This window comes from Lissotriton vulgaris, chromosome 11 (assembly GCF_964263255.1).
Source record: "Lissotriton vulgaris chromosome 11, aLisVul1.2, whole genome shotgun sequence".
NCBI classification, from domain to species: domain Eukaryota; kingdom Metazoa; phylum Chordata; class Amphibia; order Caudata; family Salamandridae; genus Lissotriton; species Lissotriton vulgaris.
Genome location: NC_141699.1, coordinates 274,156,277 through 274,177,285, shown reverse-complemented (window position 1 = coordinate 274,177,285; position 21,009 = coordinate 274,156,277). Strand labels below are relative to the sequence as shown.

Genomic DNA, 21,009 nt, shown 5'->3' with positions numbered 1-21,009 from the left:
AGTCAGGACGGGAAACAACCGTTAGATCGCAACTTTTACAACGCACTTCTATTACAACGCAACTTTTACAACGCTGGATCCATTACATCGCATGCCTTTACAACGCATGTCATTACATAGCAGATGCTATTACAACGCATGCCATTACAACGTAAGTATAGGTAAGTATATAATTTTTTAAAATTTTTATTTAATATTATTTAATTAATTTAATTAATATTAATTATAAATAAATATATTAATTTATGTTTTTTTGTTTTAAATTAAATATATTAATTTAAGTAATTTTAAAAATAAGTATGAGTATAGGAGTATATGTTTTGGGGTACTGAGGTATATGTTTTGGGGTGTTTGGGTATTTTTAGGTTTCTGGGCTGGGTTTGGGTTTTGGGGTACAGGGGTATTTTTAGGTTTTAGGGCTGGGTTTGGGTTTTGGGGTACAGGGGTATTTTTAGGTTTTAGGGCTGGGTTTGGGTTTCGGGGTACAGGGGTATTTTTAGGTTTCAGGGCTGGGTTTGGGTTTTGGGGTACAGGGGTATTTTTAGGTTTCAGGGCTGGGTTTAAACAGGGGTATTTTTAGGTTTCAGGGCTGGGTTTGGGTTTTGGGGTACAGGGGTATTTTTAGGTTTCAGGGCTGGGTTTGGGTTTTGGGGTACAGGGGTATTTTTAGGGTTCATTTGTTTAAAAAAAACGACTTTAAATAAATTAAATTAATTAAAGTAAATTAAATTATATTATTTACAATTTTTTAATAAATTAAATTAATTAAATTAAATTATATTAATTACATTTTTTATTTTAATTAAATTTAATTAATTAAAATAAATTAATTACAATTTTAAAATTAATTAAATTAAATTAATTTAATTTAATTAATTATATTAAATTAATTACAATTTTAAATTTAATTAAATTAATAGAATTAAATTTATTAAATTAATTACAATTTTAAAATTATTTAATATTAATTTATAATGTAAATAATTATTTTAGAAGTATTATATTTAATTATTTATTAGTTAATTAATAAAAAAAATTGTAATTTTTCAATTTGTAAATATATATTAAAAATACCCCTGTACCCCAAAACCCAAACCCAGCCCTAAAACCTAAAAATACCCCTGTACCCCAAAACCCAAACCCAGCCCTAAAACCTAAAAATACCCCTGCACCCCAAACCCAGCCCTGAAACCTAAAAATACCCCTGCACCCCAAAACCAACCCTAAAAATACCCCTGTACCCCAAAACCCAAACCCAAACCTAAAACCTAAAAATACCCCTGTACCCCAAAACCCAAACCCAGCCCTAAAACCTAATACCCCTGTACCCCAAAACCAGCCCTAAAACCTAAAAATACCCCTGTACCCCAAAACCCAAACCCAACCCTAAAACCTAAAAATACCCCTGTACCCCAAAACCCAAACCCAGCCCTAAAACCTAAAAATACCCCTGTACCCCAAAACCCAAACCCAACCCTAAAACCTAAAAATACCCCTGTACCCCAAAACCCAAACCCAGCGCTAAAACCTAAAAATACCCCTGTACCCCAAAACGCAAACCCAACCCTAAAACCTAAAAATACCCCTGTACCCTAAAATCCAAACCCAACCCTGAACCCTAAAAATACCAATACCCCTAATAAGTGTTATTTAAAAAAGATAAACTTACCTATAAACTTACCTAAACTTACGATGTAATGGTATGCGTTGTAATAGTACCTGCGTTGTAGAATAATGCGTTGTAAAGGTATCCGTGGTAATGGGTTTTGCGTGGTAATGGATCCGTGGTAACGGTACTGCGTGCTAAAAATTGCGTGGTAACAGTTACATACCTTTTTATCCATGTGCAAAATCCAGAGCCCTGGGAGCATTATTACTCACCATAGCTTACAAATGCTTCCACAGATGCCTCTTTCTCACCAGGAACATCACGCTGTATGCCCCAGCCATCCCCTTATTGGGAACACCACGAGGAGACACATACACCATGGCAGCCGAACTGCAAAACTGGGACACAGAAGGCATTCAAGGCTATGGGGACCTTTATCGAGGTGGTTCCCTCATCCCATACTCAGAGCTTATGTTTGAGGAGAATATGTACCCTGGACAATTCTTATTGCATTGTGCGCTCATAGCCTCCTTGTCATCCAAATGGGGCAATCTCGCCCTGGAACCACCCACGCACCATGCGATGCAGTATCTACACGTTATGGGAAATGGGGGGCACCTGATTCGTTGGTTTGCATCGTCACTCTGCCAACACACAGAGATTGACCTTACCACCCTAAGACAACAGTGGGAGGAGGCTCTGGGGCGCACATTTACAGATAAGGAGTGGACAGCTGCACTGGAAGGCCCGACACATATCCCACGCAATCAACGTTTCAGGCAGATTACATTTTTCATACTGCATCGGGCATACCTCGCCTCAGCCCAGATTAATAAATACTTCCACTGAACCAATACAGGGCAACCTCCCAATTTCTTGATTTGGGCCTGATCGCAGCAAAACTCTTGATCACCAAGAGATGGAAATTCCCAATAGCCCCCCACACAATAGCCTGGCACCGATCACTACTCAACTGGGCTAGGGCAGAGGGGGTGGCCTTGCGCAGAGAAGACCGGCTGGGTCTCTGTAAGTTTCCCCTGGCGAGTCATTGGGAGAATATAGTGTTAGACCTACACGGCCTAGATGCTACCACAGAGAAAGCCCAAGGGAGGGCACGAGGCCAGCCAAACCAACACTTAGACTCGGAGAGTACACATGGAGAAGACCAGGAAGAGCAGACCCCTACTCACATAGCTTAGGCTCCTACCTCAGAGGGCTATCACCAGTAACTTCTAGCAGGACTCTTTCCAACATACCTGGCAACAGGTCTTAGGCGAACACCCAATCCTCGATTTGATGACTTAGTCCTCATTTTGGTGTATCACACATCCCAAGTGTAATGCGTCATGTTTAGAACATAAACGTGTGGTATATCACAATATCTCATCAAAACCATTAGTGTTCTTGTAATGCTATTTCTCAACTAACAATTTGAATGGATGAGACGCAACGGTAAACTGTACCATGAACTGCATCGCCTAAACACTACTATGAGATATGATGTCATTACATTGTTAGTATTGTACGAGAAAATAAGAAATGTCAATAAAAAGATTTAAACAAGAAAAAAATTTGGACACATCATTCAAAGTGCTCCAAATCAGACCTGCTGAGCTCATGCTCACCTGTATAATATACATTCTCATCCCACCCTCGCTTGGTCCAGGCAGCGTTACGAGTCTCCTCCCTGGACTGCAGGTCCTTGTAGGCTGAAAGGAGAAGACAATGAATGATATAGCCCAAGATTGGTATCAGTGAAGCTCCTGCAACTCGATTACACATTTAAGTACTGCACTGTGACTGAGTATGCCCTTTAATGAGCACTCAAGACAACTAACATGAAAGATGGGCATTCATCAAAAACAAATATTCTAAACGCGTAACTGGGGTACACATGAGGACGCTTACTTGAATTCTTAGTTCTACAGGCGGGAAATCCTTACTTAATTATTTGACATGTAGTATCGCTGTTCAGAAGCATGGTTTTCCATGACTGTACCCAATTGAAAAACTTAGCATTTTATTTTTAAAGAGGTAGACAAATTAAATAGATATTGACAAAAATAACATACTCCTATGTTCTAATCTACAGAAACAAAAGAACAGATGGTGGACGGAATGCTGAAAAAAAAAAATCAAACTTTCACCCCCAGTCACAGATCTGGGTTTTAAACCATCATTTTTTTTGCTCACCACGCCACCCCAGTTTGGACCCGGCCATATGCAAATCAGTCTTGGCCCTGATCCCCAAGGGAACAGTCCAGCTCGAACTGCCAAACCAGGTCCTCCCTCGACCGCAAACAAGCATCCTGGGCCCGGTTTAGAAATATCATCCCTCATCAGCCAGGCTAGCTTGAATTGAGTGGCACACTGAGCACGGGACCCATGTCTGGGCATACGCTTACACTTAGGGCAACAAAACCAAAAAGAAGAGATGATGGACAGAATGCAGAGCACATCAAATATTTGCCACCAGTCACAGATCTGGGTTTAATCCATATTGTTTGGGTCACCACGCCACCCCAGTTTGGACCCAACCATTTGCAAATCAGTCTTGACCCTGCGCCCATGTGAACCGTCCAGGTTGAACTTCCAAGCCAGATACTTCCTAGACCAAAAACAAGCATCCTGGGGCAGGGTCCTGGGTAACATCCCTCATCAGCAAGGCTAGCTTGAATCCTGGGGCAAAGTGCGCACAGGACCAAAGTCTGGGCATACCTTTCCCACTTAGCGCGACAAAAGCAAAAAGAATAATGATGTTGAATGCTGATCATCTGTTCGTTTTGCCGTTGTCGCCCTAAGTGGGAAGGGTATGCCCAGGCGTGGGTCACATGCTCACTGTGCCAATGGATTCAAGCTAGCCTGGCTGAGGAGGGGTGATACACCGAAACTGGTTCCAGGATGCTGGTTTCCGGTCCACGGAGGACCTGGCCGTGCAGGCTTGACTGTTCCCATGAGGAGCAGGGTCAAGACGGATTTGCATACAGCTGGGTCCAAACTGGGGTGGAATAAAGAGCAAAAAACAATGGATTAAACCTAGATCTGTGACTGGGCGTGAATATTTGCATTGTTCAGTATTCTGCCCATCACCGGTTCTTTTTGCTTTTGTCGCCCTAAGTGGGAATGGTATGCCCAGACGTGGGTCAGGTGCACACTGTGCCATTGGATTTAAGCTATCATGACTGATGAGCGGTGATCTGTGACTGAAGATGAATGTTTGCATTTTTCAGCGGTTCATTTTCTAGTCTACTTAACTGCATTTTATAAAAAGAAAATTTGCATTAGGCTGTATGTAATTAAAAGATAAAAAGGCAACAGTGCACCATTAAAGCTCCAGGCGAACACCAGATTTCAGACAGTGCAGCACTAACAGCTCTGAAAGAATTCATTTTGGAGCTCTTTTGGATGTCAATACCTTCATTAAATTTGAGCTTCTTAGGCAGGTGGGAGTTTTGATCATCAATTCAGAACAAATTCCCAAAATTGGGACATTAGATTAGTGAGCTTTACGTCTGCATAAAGGCACCATTGATACAAATGAACATTAAATACAATGGCAAGCATATTTCAAATTTTAAACAAGAAGATTAGAAAAAAACGAATGAGATCCTGGACACCATTAACAACATCTTCTAACAGGAAATGTTTTGCAGAGGTGATCTGATGGTAGTGGTAGGTGACTTGAACAGTCAGACAAGTTCTTAAAACAACTTACTCATATGGCTACATCATAGTCTTTATTTCAGCACAAAGGTTGAATCATGCCAACTCTGCAAACAGAGTTATTGTCTCCCAAGATTCCTAATAGATTCTATTGATAGATTCTATAAAGAGGATGTATGCATGGTAGCAAAATTGAGGCTCCATTATCTTAGATAGAAGCAGCTCCTGCTACCATGGAATCCCCAGTTTCCTAATGGCGGAAAACAGTTTATAACCTTTTAGAAATTCCTAAATTACTGTTGTAGTAAAAAATTAGACACGAGATGGACTCTACAACATGGTACAGCCAGTAGGTGAACTTTTATGGAGCACAACTGTAGGCTAGACTTTGCAGAATTCAAGAAAAGCGGTAAAAACCTTTTCCCAACAGTAACATCATTTGATCAGTGTTTTTCTGGATGCACCAAAAGCACAACTACCTTAATGTAAAATATTAGAAAGTCCACCTGATAGGAAGTCTCTTAACTTCCTTCGCAATGCTCTTGCACTTAGGCAGTCACTTCAAGTCTCCATCTTGAAAGAGTTAAGGAGACAAGCCACCAATTGCAAAGACACATTTTTGGTTATGTATTCTGCCATGTGCGCTGACCAGAAGATGTGCAATGAAGTTTTTACTGTGGTTGCTCGGATAGGTGAAAGACCTATAAACCACGTTTGGCATGGTCACTAGACGGCTACTAGAATAACTCTCACCCTGGTTTCTTTGAGATTCATGACAAAACTTTGTATCAATGTGACTGGATGACAAGCATATGAATATGTCCCTACCCAATCAATCAAATCAGCTTTCATTGGAACTGGATTATAAAACATAGATGGATAGGGATTATTTATAAAGTTACATTTATACATGTAGATTTACTCATATGCAAATTTACTCTAGAACTTCGGTGTAAATCTATACTCTGAAATGGCGAGTAGCACACAAATATGAATTAACACAAACTTAGACTTCCATCTCCAGTTCTTTAAATCAGGAGTGGAGACTGTTAACAGTAAATGTCCAAGTGTAAACTAATTACTAATAACTTTCAACCATAGGTGTCAATCTCTCTAGAGAACAGTATGGGGAAAATAATTAAAGGTTTATTATTCTTTAAAAAAATATAAATGTTAAACAATCTAAAACGTGTATTATTAATATAGAATAATAACATGTTACAGCACATTAACTTATTAAATTAAATGTTTATTAAAACGTCATTTAAATATATTTATGTTATAAATAATATTTCTTAAACAAAAAATGCCCACCCACAAAAACATCTTTATTTAATCTGTACTACATTTTGTTAAAGGTTGCATGTTGAATTAAGTAAACACAAGGAGATGATAGACTGAGCGCTAAAACTTGTCAGACACTCACCCCCAGTCACAGATCTGGGTTGAATCTATCATTGTTCTTTAACTCACTTCGCCATCCCAGTTCATACCCAGCTACATGCAAATCAGTCTTGACTCTGTACCTCATGGGAATAGTCCAGTCAGAATTGCTAAGCTAGATCATCCGTAGACCAGAAGCAAGCATCCTGGGACTGATTTCAATGTAACACCCCCTCATCTGCCAGGCCAGCTTGAATCCAGTGGCAAAGTGAGCAAGGGACCCATGTCTGGGCATACCCTACCAACTTAGGGCTAACAAAGCAAACACAAGGAGATGATGGACGGAGCCCTGAAACTTTTCAGACACTCACCCCCAGTAACAAATATATTTCTAATAGAAATTGAATGTTACTTTTTTATTTAAGAGAATTATTACATTTAAAAATAATAAAATGATCATTTAATAATTACATATATCTTTAGCATTAAACAAAGTATATATTTTAGAAATCTATTTAATTTAAGTAACATTATTTCCTAAGGGGTATTATTTTAAGTCTCTGCCTCCATTATTTTCTCCATTATAATCTAACAAAGTGTTTTACAGTACCTGTGAGTGACGGTGAGTGGTGCCCTACTTACTCCAAGGCTGAGCTGCAGTACATTTACTATTGTTTTATCACCTGACGGGCTGTAATGACTTTAGAAGTGTAATATGTGAATGGAAATGTGCTTACTCTTTTTGTTGGCGGGTGTTTCTATTAGCCTGCCCCTTTCTAAACCCCTCCCTACTTTCCCCAAAACCCCTCCCATTTTGTTGTAATTATTTCTCATTTTCCCACCAGTCCCCCTGGTCCCTCCCATATTTACAAGTACGTAGTAAACTTGCATGTGTAGATATCATCCCATGAAAAAGACAGCAGAGGTGGATATTTCCAATGGTAGGTTTGTGAATTATATTTTGTGCTAAGTAGTACCACTTTAGTACTAGTTTACGTACTATAAAATATAGTTTGTGTATAGGGCCTCAATATTGGCCTTTTGGAAAGTTGAGAACAAATCTATTTACAGATTTTACTCAATCACTGTAGAACTGGTTTAAGATTGTCAGCTATAACCCATTTGGGCATTTCCAATATGACTCTTCTTAGTGTGTTAGCATTATTAACAGGTGAACAACTGGAATGGTTATTCCCACAGTTATACACACAGAATAAAGTACTGGTTACCAAGAGCTATAATTTGCCAAAAGAATCAGGAGTCAAAGTTATTCCAGTGTTCAGGATGGAAGACCCTCATACATCGGTCAGTTGGCATGCTTCATCGTGAAGCCACTCCTGGCAGCGGTTAGTATGATCCAGGTGCAAGCTACTATACAAGTGTTGGGGATCTCGTGAGGTATTCTGCAACTTGAACAACAGGACGAGGCCAATGGTGAGTAAAGAAAGGATTGGGGAGTGGGCCAATTTGCAGAGGGGAATACGAGGCAAAAATATATCTATTAATACTACCTATTGGTATACTGAATGATCATTAGGTTCCCAAAGGTAGATACAGATTTTATGGCATGACATGGACGCGAACATTATGCAAATCTCCTTTACTGCTAGCGCATAGCAGCAACAATTGAAGAATATGAAACTTCAATGAACATTCTACGATACTTTAAAGTCCCCCAGGTGCAGCCATTTTCCTTCTTTGTTGCTGCTGCTCACAAGATAAGTACCTTTTACTTTATACTTTATCATCTCTAATAACCTTTATAACTCTTCTGTATTTTTTTTTTATGTGATGTAATGGGGACTCAACTAGACTACCCTACTCTACCTTATGCTTTCTTTCAGCCTCTTTAGGCCGAAATTATCACCCAGTAAAATTAAACTGCCATTATTTTAAACCAGATTTATTAGAACTTTTGTCTCTCCTCATTCGTCAATTTGAAAAGAGGAGCAACTACCCTCTGACTGGACCTTCAAAGACCGACGTTACCTTTCCCAAACAGGCAAGCAGAGTTTACTTTCAAATAGGTTCCTGCGTTCTCTGGGAGGCGCCCCGCCGACCGCACACGAGCCAATCTCTTGTCAGCTCCAGGGAACCGCGTTCACTTAACGTTGCAATGGGTGGGTGGGAGGGCCCTTGAATCGAGTCACGCAGGTCCCGTCGTCCTGGTTCGGGTCCTCCTGCCATGGCAGTCGGGTGCGTCCTGACCACACTGCCCAAAAATGAAATACTTAAAATTAAGGAGGAACTAGCGATGAAAGCAAGCGTTAAAGGAAAGGCTATGAGCAGGTGGTCATACGCGTTGAATACGTGCTGACCGCCATTTTGGCAAATTGGGTCCTTTTATCCCAATTCAATGCAGCGCCCATGTTAGTTTTTTAAGATGACAGTTCCACAATTTCAGTTGCTCGGTGCTCTACAGTTGATTCTTATCGAACAGCTGCTAACAACCTTTACCTCAACATAACAAACAGGAACATTTGTGGGAATTTATCTAAATAGGGATTTAGAGAGAATTACCAAGAATTTAACAAAATCTGGGTAATTACTAAATTATAATTATTACTACCTTCTCTTAACCCACTGCAATTATGTCTGCAGGACCCTCAGAAATAAATATAGAGGAGAAATTAGAACAAATAGTACATAAGGCCCTGAACAAAGTATTAGGGTCCCATGATGACACTATTAATAAGAAATTGGAAACCACCTCTAAGAAAGTATGGCCCACTACAAGCACATCATCCCGAAGGGTTGGATGGGGCAAGTAGGCCCCAAGAAAGAGGGCTACTGGAGGAACCCAACACAAAGGGGAGAAGAAAACAGACTACCCAAGGGGCCTCATGCTTTCCAGGCGGTGACGAGAACTGTGCCTCGGGTACCACAGATGGGCAGAAACAGACCCCGGGTCTCCCATCCCCATCGATAGTGATGAGGCATTTGAACCAGAAACAGAACTTCCATGCTCCTCTAAAAAGTGATATTGAGGAGGTGGAAGTAAGGAGAACGGGAGGCTCTGAAGACGCATGTAAGACCTCAGGATCTGAAATGGGCTTTGTGCATATGTTTGGAGATTACATGTTTGGCCCTCTCCTAATCAAACAACCCTTATCACCGGAGGGGGCACCCTAACAACATGTTGCAGACTACCTTTCTTTCTGCTTGAAAAGGAAATCCCAAAAGAAGTTAGATCCAGACTACCTTCCTAATGTACATGGCTCTCCCTACCTGACAAAGTGGCTATGACCACAGAGTTAGATCCAAAGTGGTAGCATTCATAGCCTAGAACGCTAAAGACCCTAGAAAAGGGATTGATAAATGCCTGAAATCCTGCCAAGACCAACTCCTTGAAATCATAGGGCTGCTAACAAAAACATTTGAAATGGCAGATCTAGCCTACCTTGGTGAAACCCCAATCGACCCCAAAGAGCTCCGCCAATGGGTCCAAAGGACCATCTGCCTTCTAGGCAATGCTAACACAGCAATCTCTACAGAGAGAAGAAAGGGTGTTTTACTGAAGATAGACCCCAAATTAGTAGAACTAGCTAATAAAGGCAGGGGACCTGGCTCCCAGGGCCTCCTCTTCGGAGAGGACTTCATAAGAGAAATGGCAAAATATGTAGGAATATTCAGTTCCATCCAGAAATCCAAAAAGGAAATTAAAAAGGTGTTCAAAGATAGGGTTTTTAGCAGGGCCGGGAGAACATCGGGTCGGTTTCTCGGCCGTGGCCAAACCTCTACAAGACCCTTCCTGGACCCTAGTGCCAGATTCTCTCAATCAGCCTTTATTACCCACCAACCTTTCTACCCACAAAGAGAACAAAACTGTGGAAGATCTTTCAGAGGTGAACGAAGACAGCGAGGATTCTCCACAGGTAAGAATCTCGAAAGACCCTTAAGGTACCCCTAAGAAGGTGGGAGATTGATCCAATTCTCTGGGAACTTGAATCTAGTGACACAGGATTCCTGGGTCCGGAGTACAGTCCGGGATACAAGATAGAATTCCTAATTACCTCTACCCAAGTGAAGAGACCACAGGACATGTCCTTCTCAAACAAAGACAAAAAGCTAGTGTCTCAGGAAGTAAAGGATTTAATAGCAAAAGGAGCAATAAGGGAAAGCTCGGAGTTAGGTTTTGTCAGCAACATCTTCCTTTTGGAGAAGGACAAAGAATTGAAACCAATAATAAACCTCAAAGATTTACCTATGGGTAACATACCACCATTTCAAAATTGGAGGGGTCCATCTTCTAAGGGACATTAGGAGAAAAGGGGATTGACTGACTAGACTAGACCTGAAGGACGCCTACCTGACCGTTCTAATTTGGGGTCCTCACCAAAAATTCCTTCAATTTACCTGGGAGGGAAAAGTCTGGGAGTTTTGCAGTCTCCCCTTCAGACTATTGTCAGTTCCTTTACGCTTTACCAAAGTCCTACAACCTGCAGCAGCTTGGCTTAGGGAAAGAGGAGTAAGACTGATAATATACCTGGATGATACCCTAATAATGGCTCAATCCAAATTAGTAGTCTGTTGTCACACAGATCTCACCAAACGCTTATTAGAACACCTGGGTTTTATAATAAACAAGAACAATTCTTGGGCTTTGGTGTAGACACAAAAAGAGCAGAACTAAAACTTCCAGGTGAGAAGTTAAGGAAACTCTGCAAAGAATTGAAAAAATTACTAGCAACAAAGAATTTCCCTTTAAGGATCTTAGCAACGATCCTAGGCCACCTAGCATCCACAATCCAGGCCATTTTCCAGGCCCCTTATACTAACGAGCTCTCCAGAGACTCAAAGCAAGAGCATTGAAGACAACACCATCGTACTCCCAGATAGTATCTCTAGACCAAGATTCAAGGAAGGAACTCCTATTGTGGCTCAATAATGTGGTGACATAGAATGGCAGAGCCATTTTTGGGGAGGAACCAGAGTTAATAGAAACACATGCGAGTTTAAAAGGATGAGGTGCGAGATGTGGCAACTCATCAGCAGGGGTTCGCTGGGCAGATTAAGAGAAGGAATTGCATATAAACTAGTTTGAATTACTAGCAGGTTCATTTGCAGTTTGTTGCTTTCGATGAAATGCTGTGTGATGTTACACATGGACAATGTGTCAGCAGTCTAGTATGTCAACAATTTGGGAGGACCCCACTCCAAACGACTTGCAGAGCTATGATAAAGAGTGTTATGAGCTACTCTCCTCCAACACCATTGGGACACTCACGGAACATTTAAATAGACATTTAAAACAGTGGCACAGGCTGGGTTTAGTGTATGAGTTCACTTAATTTCGGGTTGACGGTCCCAGATATCCGTGTATTTACACGCTACCAAAATTACATAAGGACCTCCCTTTTCCTCCAGGGAGACCCATCATATAAGGAAGTGATGGGGTTCGGAATATGTGAACACATTTCTGAAACCAGTGGTTAGTAACTTACCATCGTACATCGGTTACACCAAGCACATACTGGGAATTCTTACAAATTTGAATTGGGAAAATAATATGACCTTAGTCACTTTGGATGTCCGGGCTCTGTACACCAGTATACAGAGAGAAATTGGTTTATGTGAGATTAGAAAGATTTTCAACACCAGATCTGCTAGTGCATTGAACCATACAGAGATGCTGATTAACACGATTGAGCTCATCTTGTATAACAACATGTTTTTGTTCAAAGAGAAGTGGTACAGACAAAAACAAGGGGTGGCCATGGGCTCCAGATTTTCTCCCTCTTATGCCAACCTCTTTATCGGTTGGTTCGAGGAGATGATGATCTGGGGTCCCATGGGCACCAGATGGAATGACACTCCTTCAATGGGGGAGGTACATCGATGATTGCTTGATGATCTGGACTGGCACGACTGACAAACTCTTGCGGTTTTTTGAATACCTTAACATCAACGAATGTAACATCAGATTTACTTTTGAGTTCAGTACAATCAAGATTACTTTATTAGATGTACAGCTTTATGTCAGGGAGAACAAGATTTACAGCAGACTTTAAAAAAAAAAAAAAAGACTGCTTGCAATGCTATACTGCATGCATCTACCCCGTACCCTGCGCACCAGCTTAAGGCCATCTCGTTTGGGGAATTAATCTGGGCAACATGCAATTGTAGTTATGACCCTGAATTTGAGGAGTGTAAGAAAGGGATTATGGTCTGCTTCTGAATAAGGGGTTATGATAAACACACACTTTCCAGAGCTGAACAGAGAATACACAAGATCAAAAGACAGGTTACAATGAGGGAGCGGCTCAAGACTGCCAAAAAGATGAGAAGATACACATGGCGACCAATTAGAATACTTGGCCCAGGGTGTTAGGGCACAGTTTAAATAGACATTGGCATATTTGGAGAGCAGATATATCCTTATGTGGATCCATTTTGGACAGGCCAGACTTTACCTATCGAAGAGGTGTATCCCTTAGGAATTTATTGAGCCCAAGCTACTCTGGGATGAGAGCGAATGAGAGTTGGCGGACTCCTCGCACGATTTGGTTTTATGGGTGTGGACATGGCAGTGCATGCAAGTGGGCGAGCACTGGGAGGATACTTTTCAAGGGCCCAGGTGACAAAACATATAAGATTAACTCTCGCTCTGTGAGCATCATGAACATTAATAACCATGCTCCATTCCGTAAAGCCATCAAAACACATCTCTTCCCTGCTTAATGGGTCTCTAATGCCTGTCCCACTGTGTTTTAACAGTTTGCAGTTCCAGCCTCTGGACACTGTTTACTGGGAAACTGAGCACTTTATTAATCGGATAACTTAACATTAGGTTCAATAATAACTGCTACACAAAGTATGATATATGCGTAATAGAGTGCAAATGCGGTAAAAAGTATGTGGGCAGCACCATAAGGACTCTGCGTGAGAGAATAGGGGAACACGAGAGAGCAGTCAAAATAAGGGGATATCGGGTATCCCATTACTGCGCACAGTGCACAATGCCCCACAAAGACTAGGAATAGGGTATTGACATTTTACGGCATTGACCAAGTCCTGAGGCACCCTAGAGGAGGCAACAGGGAAGTGACATTCTCAGATTACGCTGCACAGAGACAGGGCTTAATATTGACCAGGAGCTTCATTACTTTCTGAGGAGATAAATGGTGTTTGTCATAATGTGTACGTTATAACATTTCAGATCCGAAGAGGGTAGGTGCAGGTTACATCACCTGCATACACGTTTGCAACACTTTTCTTTGTGTGATCATCACACATATTGTTTTGGTTGCCTCTGTACTGTACTAACTTAAGAAATGTATGAGTTGGGTATGTCATTTGACATATGCGACCCCCTGCTAAATGCACCGTTAATTCCAGCCATTCGGTTCATATGTTTCAAACTCTGTTATCCTTGTACTTTGTCCAGGAGATGGAGAAACACAATGTATTTTGAACGTAGCTGCAATGAGGTTGTAGGATTTGCGATTTGGAGGCTTTACGCGCAAGTTTTGCATGCCAAGAATATGGAAGGTTTCATTCACGATGAACGATTTTTATTAGTAAGCTCTCACAGCAGCTACTGATTCAACACGCATTTGTTTGGAAAGTTAGCAATGCTGATTTTCATGAACACTCTAGTCAATGGCGCCGTCTGCTGATGTATCAGTCTTATAGTCTTTTTAGATTTGTGGGTATGTTAGATTGTGAAGACCAGATCTGGTTATGAATCAATATTTTTTACCTAGCTTTAATGCACACACTCATATGTTGGAAGTTTGACTTTTTAATATCACTAAAGAATTAATCGTCAATTTGTGGGCGCTTCGGATTTCCTTTTAGCTATGCGACTCACAGATTGCAGTAATTGGGTTCTGTTATTCGCAAGCAGGATGTGATTAGATTAAGCATGACTGGTTAGCCTGAAATTATTTATTGTGTATATGGAATTGACATTTTCACACTACGAGATGACTGCCATGTTTAGGCAGTGTTAGTCCTCTTTCTATTATCATACCTCCAGGTCTATAAGAGCGGGAAACTCATTGCCGGCTCTCGCACTCAAGGACTGGACAGACTGATCTAGTTGCAGCTGTACTACGGCGCGGAGCTGTAAGTTTCTGGGCTTGCGACCAGAGTTTTGAATTAAGGGATCCACTACTTGTGGGTCTCACTTGAGTGCCATATAGTTACTAATGATTTTGGAAAGTGTTTCAAGGTGAGCACTTATCGTCAGGGAAGTCGGTCACATCAGAGCTGTTGCCTTCTCATTACAGGGGTGCTTTTACTGAAAATTACAGATTTGCTCACTTCGAAGCAACGATACTAGACTCACTCGCTGTCTAAAGCGTGTGGGATGGAATTATCACCACATGGTAAGTAGGTAGTGATTTCATACAGAAGGCTATTTTGGGAATATATTTGATGAAGAGGACCAAATTTGACAGGCTCTTAACTGTACTTTTTTGTTTACTTCTGCATAGGTTGCTACCAATAACATTTAAGGTAACCCCTTTAGAAGAAATATCAAAATGGTGATGCATGTATTTGGCTAGATGGGTGAGATAGCGGACACCCCTTTTGGTCTTGGAGGGCTTTATTTATGTACTGACTGCAATGAGAGAAGGGTTTGACATACACGGCCCAGGTGTTTCTTTATGGTTTCGATCTTGTGTATTTGTGGCTTGGTCTAGATGCTCTTATACAGTTTCGGGCTTTGGGAGCTTTTTAATCATGTGTTTTTTCTCCATCACCTTGATTTAGAGTTTTTTAATATGAAATATTCTTCCACTATAAGTTTGTTTTATCTTCACAAATTGATGCTCACAAAGTCACTATCATGGACTATAGGTCGACCATGTGCATGCCTTTGCACTTGCACATTATGTCACGTTTATATCTGAATTGAGCTTGCGTACACCAGTTCTATGTATAGTTTCACAATGGCCATTCTTTATTTTTTGTTTACTCAACCTTGAGAAAGTTGCAGCACGATTTCCCAGTTTGTGCAACGAAACACGTGTTGGCTGATCAGAATAAAAGAATAAAAGAAAGAGAAGATTTCTGAAACTATGTTTATAATTTATGTATACTTGCAATGGTATTTAATATTACTCTACATATGTGTGCTAAGGATTTTGTGAATTTCTATGTTGGCTTTGGCCACACCTTTGGGGAAGGGTGCTGGTTCTCTTCACCTTACAGCACCGTAACTCAATACTATCCTAAACTGATATATGTGCTATTGTTCCTAAGGCGCCGTATTACCTATAACTATACCACTGTCTATTAAATTTGGACTTGCAGATCTAGCGAAGGGTTTCTGGGAATATTGCTTGAGCAAAGGACTCTTGGTTATAGCATAACCCATTCTTGGCTTAAGCAATGGTGTAGCGGATTGGTTCACCAGGAGTTTGTGACTACAGCAACTGGAGACTAGACAGAGGGATATTCCGGACTATCCAAACTAAATGGGGTCCCTTCCGGACAGACCTTTTTGCAGACAAACTGAACACTCAGTTGGAGAATTTCTTCAGCTCAAGGCAGGACCCTCAGGCTCAAGGGACAGATGATTTCCTCCAAGACTGGAAGGTTTAGCACCCCTATGCTTTTCCTTCATTTGCCATGCTACCTTGACTACTTCTACATGCACAACGGTACAGAGAGAGACAGGTAGTAATAACTCCCAATCATTCTGGAAATGACCATAGACTTCACAATCCTAATACCATAATTCAGAGACATAGTCTTGGGCCCAGAAAGAGTTTTGCCACCTTGTAGAAGACTTCAGGAGACAATGGCAAATCCCAGGCCTTTCGCCAGACACTTTCTGACTCATATCTGAATCGTGGGGTTCTGGAACAAGGAAAGCATATCGATTGGCTTGAAACAAATGGGTTCATTGGTGTTTTCACTGGGATTACTGGGAATAAAATAAATTACAATCCCTTTTCAACTGACCTAGTGCACACTCTAAACTACATGTCAGAGCTTTTCACACCAGGCCTAAATTGCAGAACTGTTAGCGTTTACAGATCAGCTATAGCTGCAGGGCATTCCTTAGTGGACTGCATCTCTGTAGAACAAATTGTATTGACTAAGAAAATCATAAGAAGTATGCGAGTACTAAACCCACCAACTGCAAAATACACCACCTTATGGGACGTCTAACAACGTTAATGGCTTCGAACTTCCCGGGGCAAGAACTCAGGCCTGTCTCTCAAACATATCGGTTACAAATTTACAGTACTACTGTACCTAGTGTCCTTTATAAGAACTTCAGAAGTAAAAGCCTTAGAAGTCACAAGCAGGGCATATCAACCAGAGGGAGTTTGCTTTAACCTAAAAAGAGAACCCAGACTATGTCATCCTCTATCTTCTATGCTTTCGTTCTTCAGAACAAAAGACTTTGCGTTGTAAAATGCTTGAAAGAGTACGAAAGGAGAACGGAAAGCCAGAGAAGAAATGAGAACCAATTAATTATTTCCTCATAAGGCAGTTTCTTCCCCCACACTGGCGAGATGGGTGAAAGAAGTTATGTACGAAAGTGGTGTGGATGTCTCGGTTTTTTGGGACACACTTCCTTAGGGGTGCTTCGGCTTCCAAAGCCTTAATCCTGAGAGGCGGTCTACAGGAGATCCTTAGGGCAGCACTCTGGTTGAATGAAAATATGTTTAAGAACTGTTATTTTAGACCAATCACAAATGTGATTGATAATGTACTAAATACACTTTGAACTTGCATAATGTTAGACTCTGTGTCATGCCATAAAATGTAGATGTTTTACAGTCTGGTTGGCAGAAAATCTTCATTTTTTTAAAGATAGAAAGGCTAAGATTATCCCTCTACATAAAAAATTGTGACCCACCCTGGTAGTACTAAAGATATTACGTAAACCTGTTTTTTTCTCTTTCAGAATAAAGAGTTTCATCTACTTGGAATTACTACCAGGAAACGGTTATCGACTGCAGTTTAAACTTTTTTCGTTGAAGTTATCCTGTTTGCAGCACAAGAAGGAACATGAATGCATGGGGGGAGACTTTATAGTCTCTTCGAATATGCATTAAAGTTCCATATTCTTTAATTGTTGCTGTTGTGTGCTAGCAATAAACAAGATTTGCATTATCTTAGCCTCTGTGTCTTTAATGAATTCCAGATTTTCTGCCCACCAACCTGGGAAAAATCTAAATTATGTGGTTATCAATTTGACCTACAACATATTTCTGCCGATATGGAATCTCAAATGAGATGTAGGGGCATTCTTAAGGATGTGCTCAGCATCTCTGGTGTGACTAATAGAATAATTAAAGGTAGTTTTCTCCCGTCAGACAAACCGGAGACAAACAGGGCAATAATAAAGCAATCAAGTTTTCTCTTTTAAGTTTCTGCAATTGTAGCGATACTACGCAGTGGGGCGGGGATGGATTCTACGCTACTAGTGTCCTGCCCTACTGTTATATTCTGGTCTTCTCCTTCACTGCTGCTCAGCCTGTGTGTGTGATGTCATTAGAATGTTCGTGTATGCATGGTTTGAATGTGTGGTCAGTTTGAGTGAGTGGGGCGGAGCAGCTGGATGCTTCTCCCGGTTGGCCCTTCCTTACTACCTAACTTATAACTAATAAACCTACTTAAGAATACCTACAACTATTGGATTTGCTTACCTCCCAAAGTACCTTCTTCAATGTAACAGTGGCGACGATCCTGAAAGAACTACGCGTGCAGAAACATTTTTTTTTTACAAGAAACTACAAAGAAGTTTGACAGAGAAGCCTTAAAATAAGCTTGATAACAACCTTAATGCCTCACCGGTGTCTTTTTCAGCAGACAGCCCACAGAGGTATGTTTTTGGTGTTGGACAGTGTATGACTCTTATTGCTTTAAATCAACCTGAGTACTTTGTGAGCTGGATTTTGAGGCCTAAAACCTGCTACTACGACCAATTTTTGGGATGTTTTGAACATTTCTTCTGTCATCCATAAATTCGCTTTCATTGTGGATGAGCAACTTGCTTTTGACGCTTTTATCTGCATAAATATGCTGTGTCAAATTTAAGGACAAGGATTGATGATGTTACCTACTGGTTTTCACGTAGCTTTGAACCTCTTCACTATGATAGCAAATGTTCAGCATTTTCTGTGACCATCTGTGCATGTTTCCGGTTTCTGGATTTTTAAAACACTAAAGTTCATGCCTAGAAGACGTGTGTGGCGCGAATGGCTTGAAACCTGCCTGCCTACACACTATTTATTCTGAATGTTTTGAACATTGTGACTTAAACCTGCCTGCTTGCACTGCATCAATGGTGTCAAACAAGAAGAGACCTGGACATTTTAATCGGAATGTGTATGACTCTCTGGGACCGCATTTTCATTTCACTTTTACTGTGCCTCAAGTGCCTCTGCTTCAAACGGTTTCATGCAGTGCTTTATCTTACACTGGAAATGAGTCTTGTGAGTTATATAATAGCCTGTTTATTTAAAACTGTTGGTGGAGCCCATGCGTGATCCTCGGAAAAGGCAACGGCACATTTCCATCTTGTTTGGATTTAAAAGTGATTACCTGTGACGTTGCTACAGTTAATCTTCTGAGTGCCGGCCGACATCCTTTCTGAAGAATTCTTTCAGCTTTGTTGTGTCAGAGTCATAGTCCCCGCATTCCAGAACGTAGCGTGAGCAGGCTGTGAGTGATGAGTCATCACGCAGTGATGACAGGAGAGTCGTAAACCAGCAGAGACGCACTGCGTGATTACGTTTGTCTGACACCTACCCGGAACTATGAAGTGTCCTGAGAAAGCATCATAACTCACTCTCTGTATCAGCATTGCAGCGACGCTTTGTGAAGAAGTAATTACACAGAGTTGGAGAAGTGGAGCTGCGCATTGAGTCAGCGGTGACTACATTTATTATTTCAATTTATTATTTTGCCAAGCTCAGGTCTTACAGCATTATCGTGACAACGGTGTATACTTTTATTATTTTTAATTTATTCTGTTGCCTTCAGACTCGTAGCTTATGCACATAGTTGTGCCTACTATATTGTGTTAAAATTTATAGAACTGCTGCAAATTGTGGATGTGCCGTCACATAATCTGTACCATGTTAAATTTTGGTGTGCGTTTGGGGTAGTTATGGAAGTCGTGTACCCTGTGTTGAGTCGTGGAAGTGCTAGATTTTTATTTTATTATAGTGAACCCCATATGGGCTCAAAATGTTTTGAGGTGTTCATTCCTAGTTGTATTTGCTTTAATTGGTTGAGCCATATAAGTGCGCAATTTGAGTTGGGATGCTCAATTTAATTTATTTCTAGTGATTATTAGTAGGAGCGTGTGATACTGCTATACGTTTTGGAACTACTTTTGGTAGGTGATGAGATTTATTTATGCTGCATGTTTTTGATGAACCACATTTTCTTAGTGCTCTATTCGATAGAGGAGTTCACATTTTTACTGTGAGGAGTCGTGCAGGGACTCAATTCTATTGTGAATTTTCTGAAGATTAGTTTTTCCAGTTTGTACTTTTAGAGTATCTTTTTCGGAGCCACATAGGTGCTCATTTTTTGAGGCGCTGCATCCATTTCAGGTTGAATTATATGGGGCTGCAGAGTGCTCAGTTCTGTTCATGCTCAGTTTTTTACATGATTCATATTGTTGAACCACGTAAGTGCTCTATTCAGTTAGAGGTGTTCAGTTATACAGAGAGGCGCTGGGGATTCATGTACCCCATGCACTAGGAGTCATGCACCTTGTGCTGTGTGTTTTATTTTAGGTGTGTTTCGTGGAGTCATGTATCCCGTGTGTTGGGAAGTTATGTACCCCTTTGATATGTGTTTTGGGTATACCCCATGCCGTTTGTTCTACCTTGTGGTGTTCTATTGTAGACTGTGTTGTGTGGTGTGCTGCTTAGCTTAGAACTGCTGTGTCCTGTCTTTGTTATTCTTTGGGGCGCAATTATTATTTAGTTTTGGTTCCCTTTTTATTGCTTTTCGTGACAGTCTGGCCAACTGACATGATTTGTGATATTTAGGGTTTTGGTTTGTGATGGGGGATGGTGGTTATGTGAGGTCTAATTTGTCAGATTGAATTGTTATGCAATGTTTTTGGATTGGTTTTGTGCGATGTGATATTATGCCTCTTCATGTTTTGTGCAAGAATTCCTATATAATGCTATATTGCTATTTCATAATTTTTATTTGTAGTCATTCATTTATTTTTGTTAACTGCTTATTTGAAATCCTGACCATGTCATCGTCTGGGCTTACTGTATTTATTTTCTCTTGCTTTCTTTTGTTTTCATTGTTTAAAAGGAGGGAGATGTGTTATATTCTGGTCTTCTCCTTCACTGCTGCTCAGCCTGTGTGTATGATGTCATTAGAATGTTCGTGTATGCATGGTTTGAATG

The 21,009-nt window shown here is 40.7% G+C and overlaps 1 protein-coding gene across 1 annotated transcript in view; it reads right to left on the bottom strand.

Annotated features, from left to right (window-relative positions):
* NIPSNAP1 (nipsnap homolog 1) overlaps positions 1-21,009 on the bottom strand; it is a 246,631-nt gene that overhangs the window by 41,195 nt on the left and 184,427 nt on the right. The window contains exon 9 of the mRNA XM_086943230.1: positions 3,235-3,318. Within this exon, the coding sequence (XP_086799356.1) occupies positions 3,235-3,318 (84 nt within the window). The remainder of the gene's footprint in view (positions 1-3,234; positions 3,319-21,009) is intronic.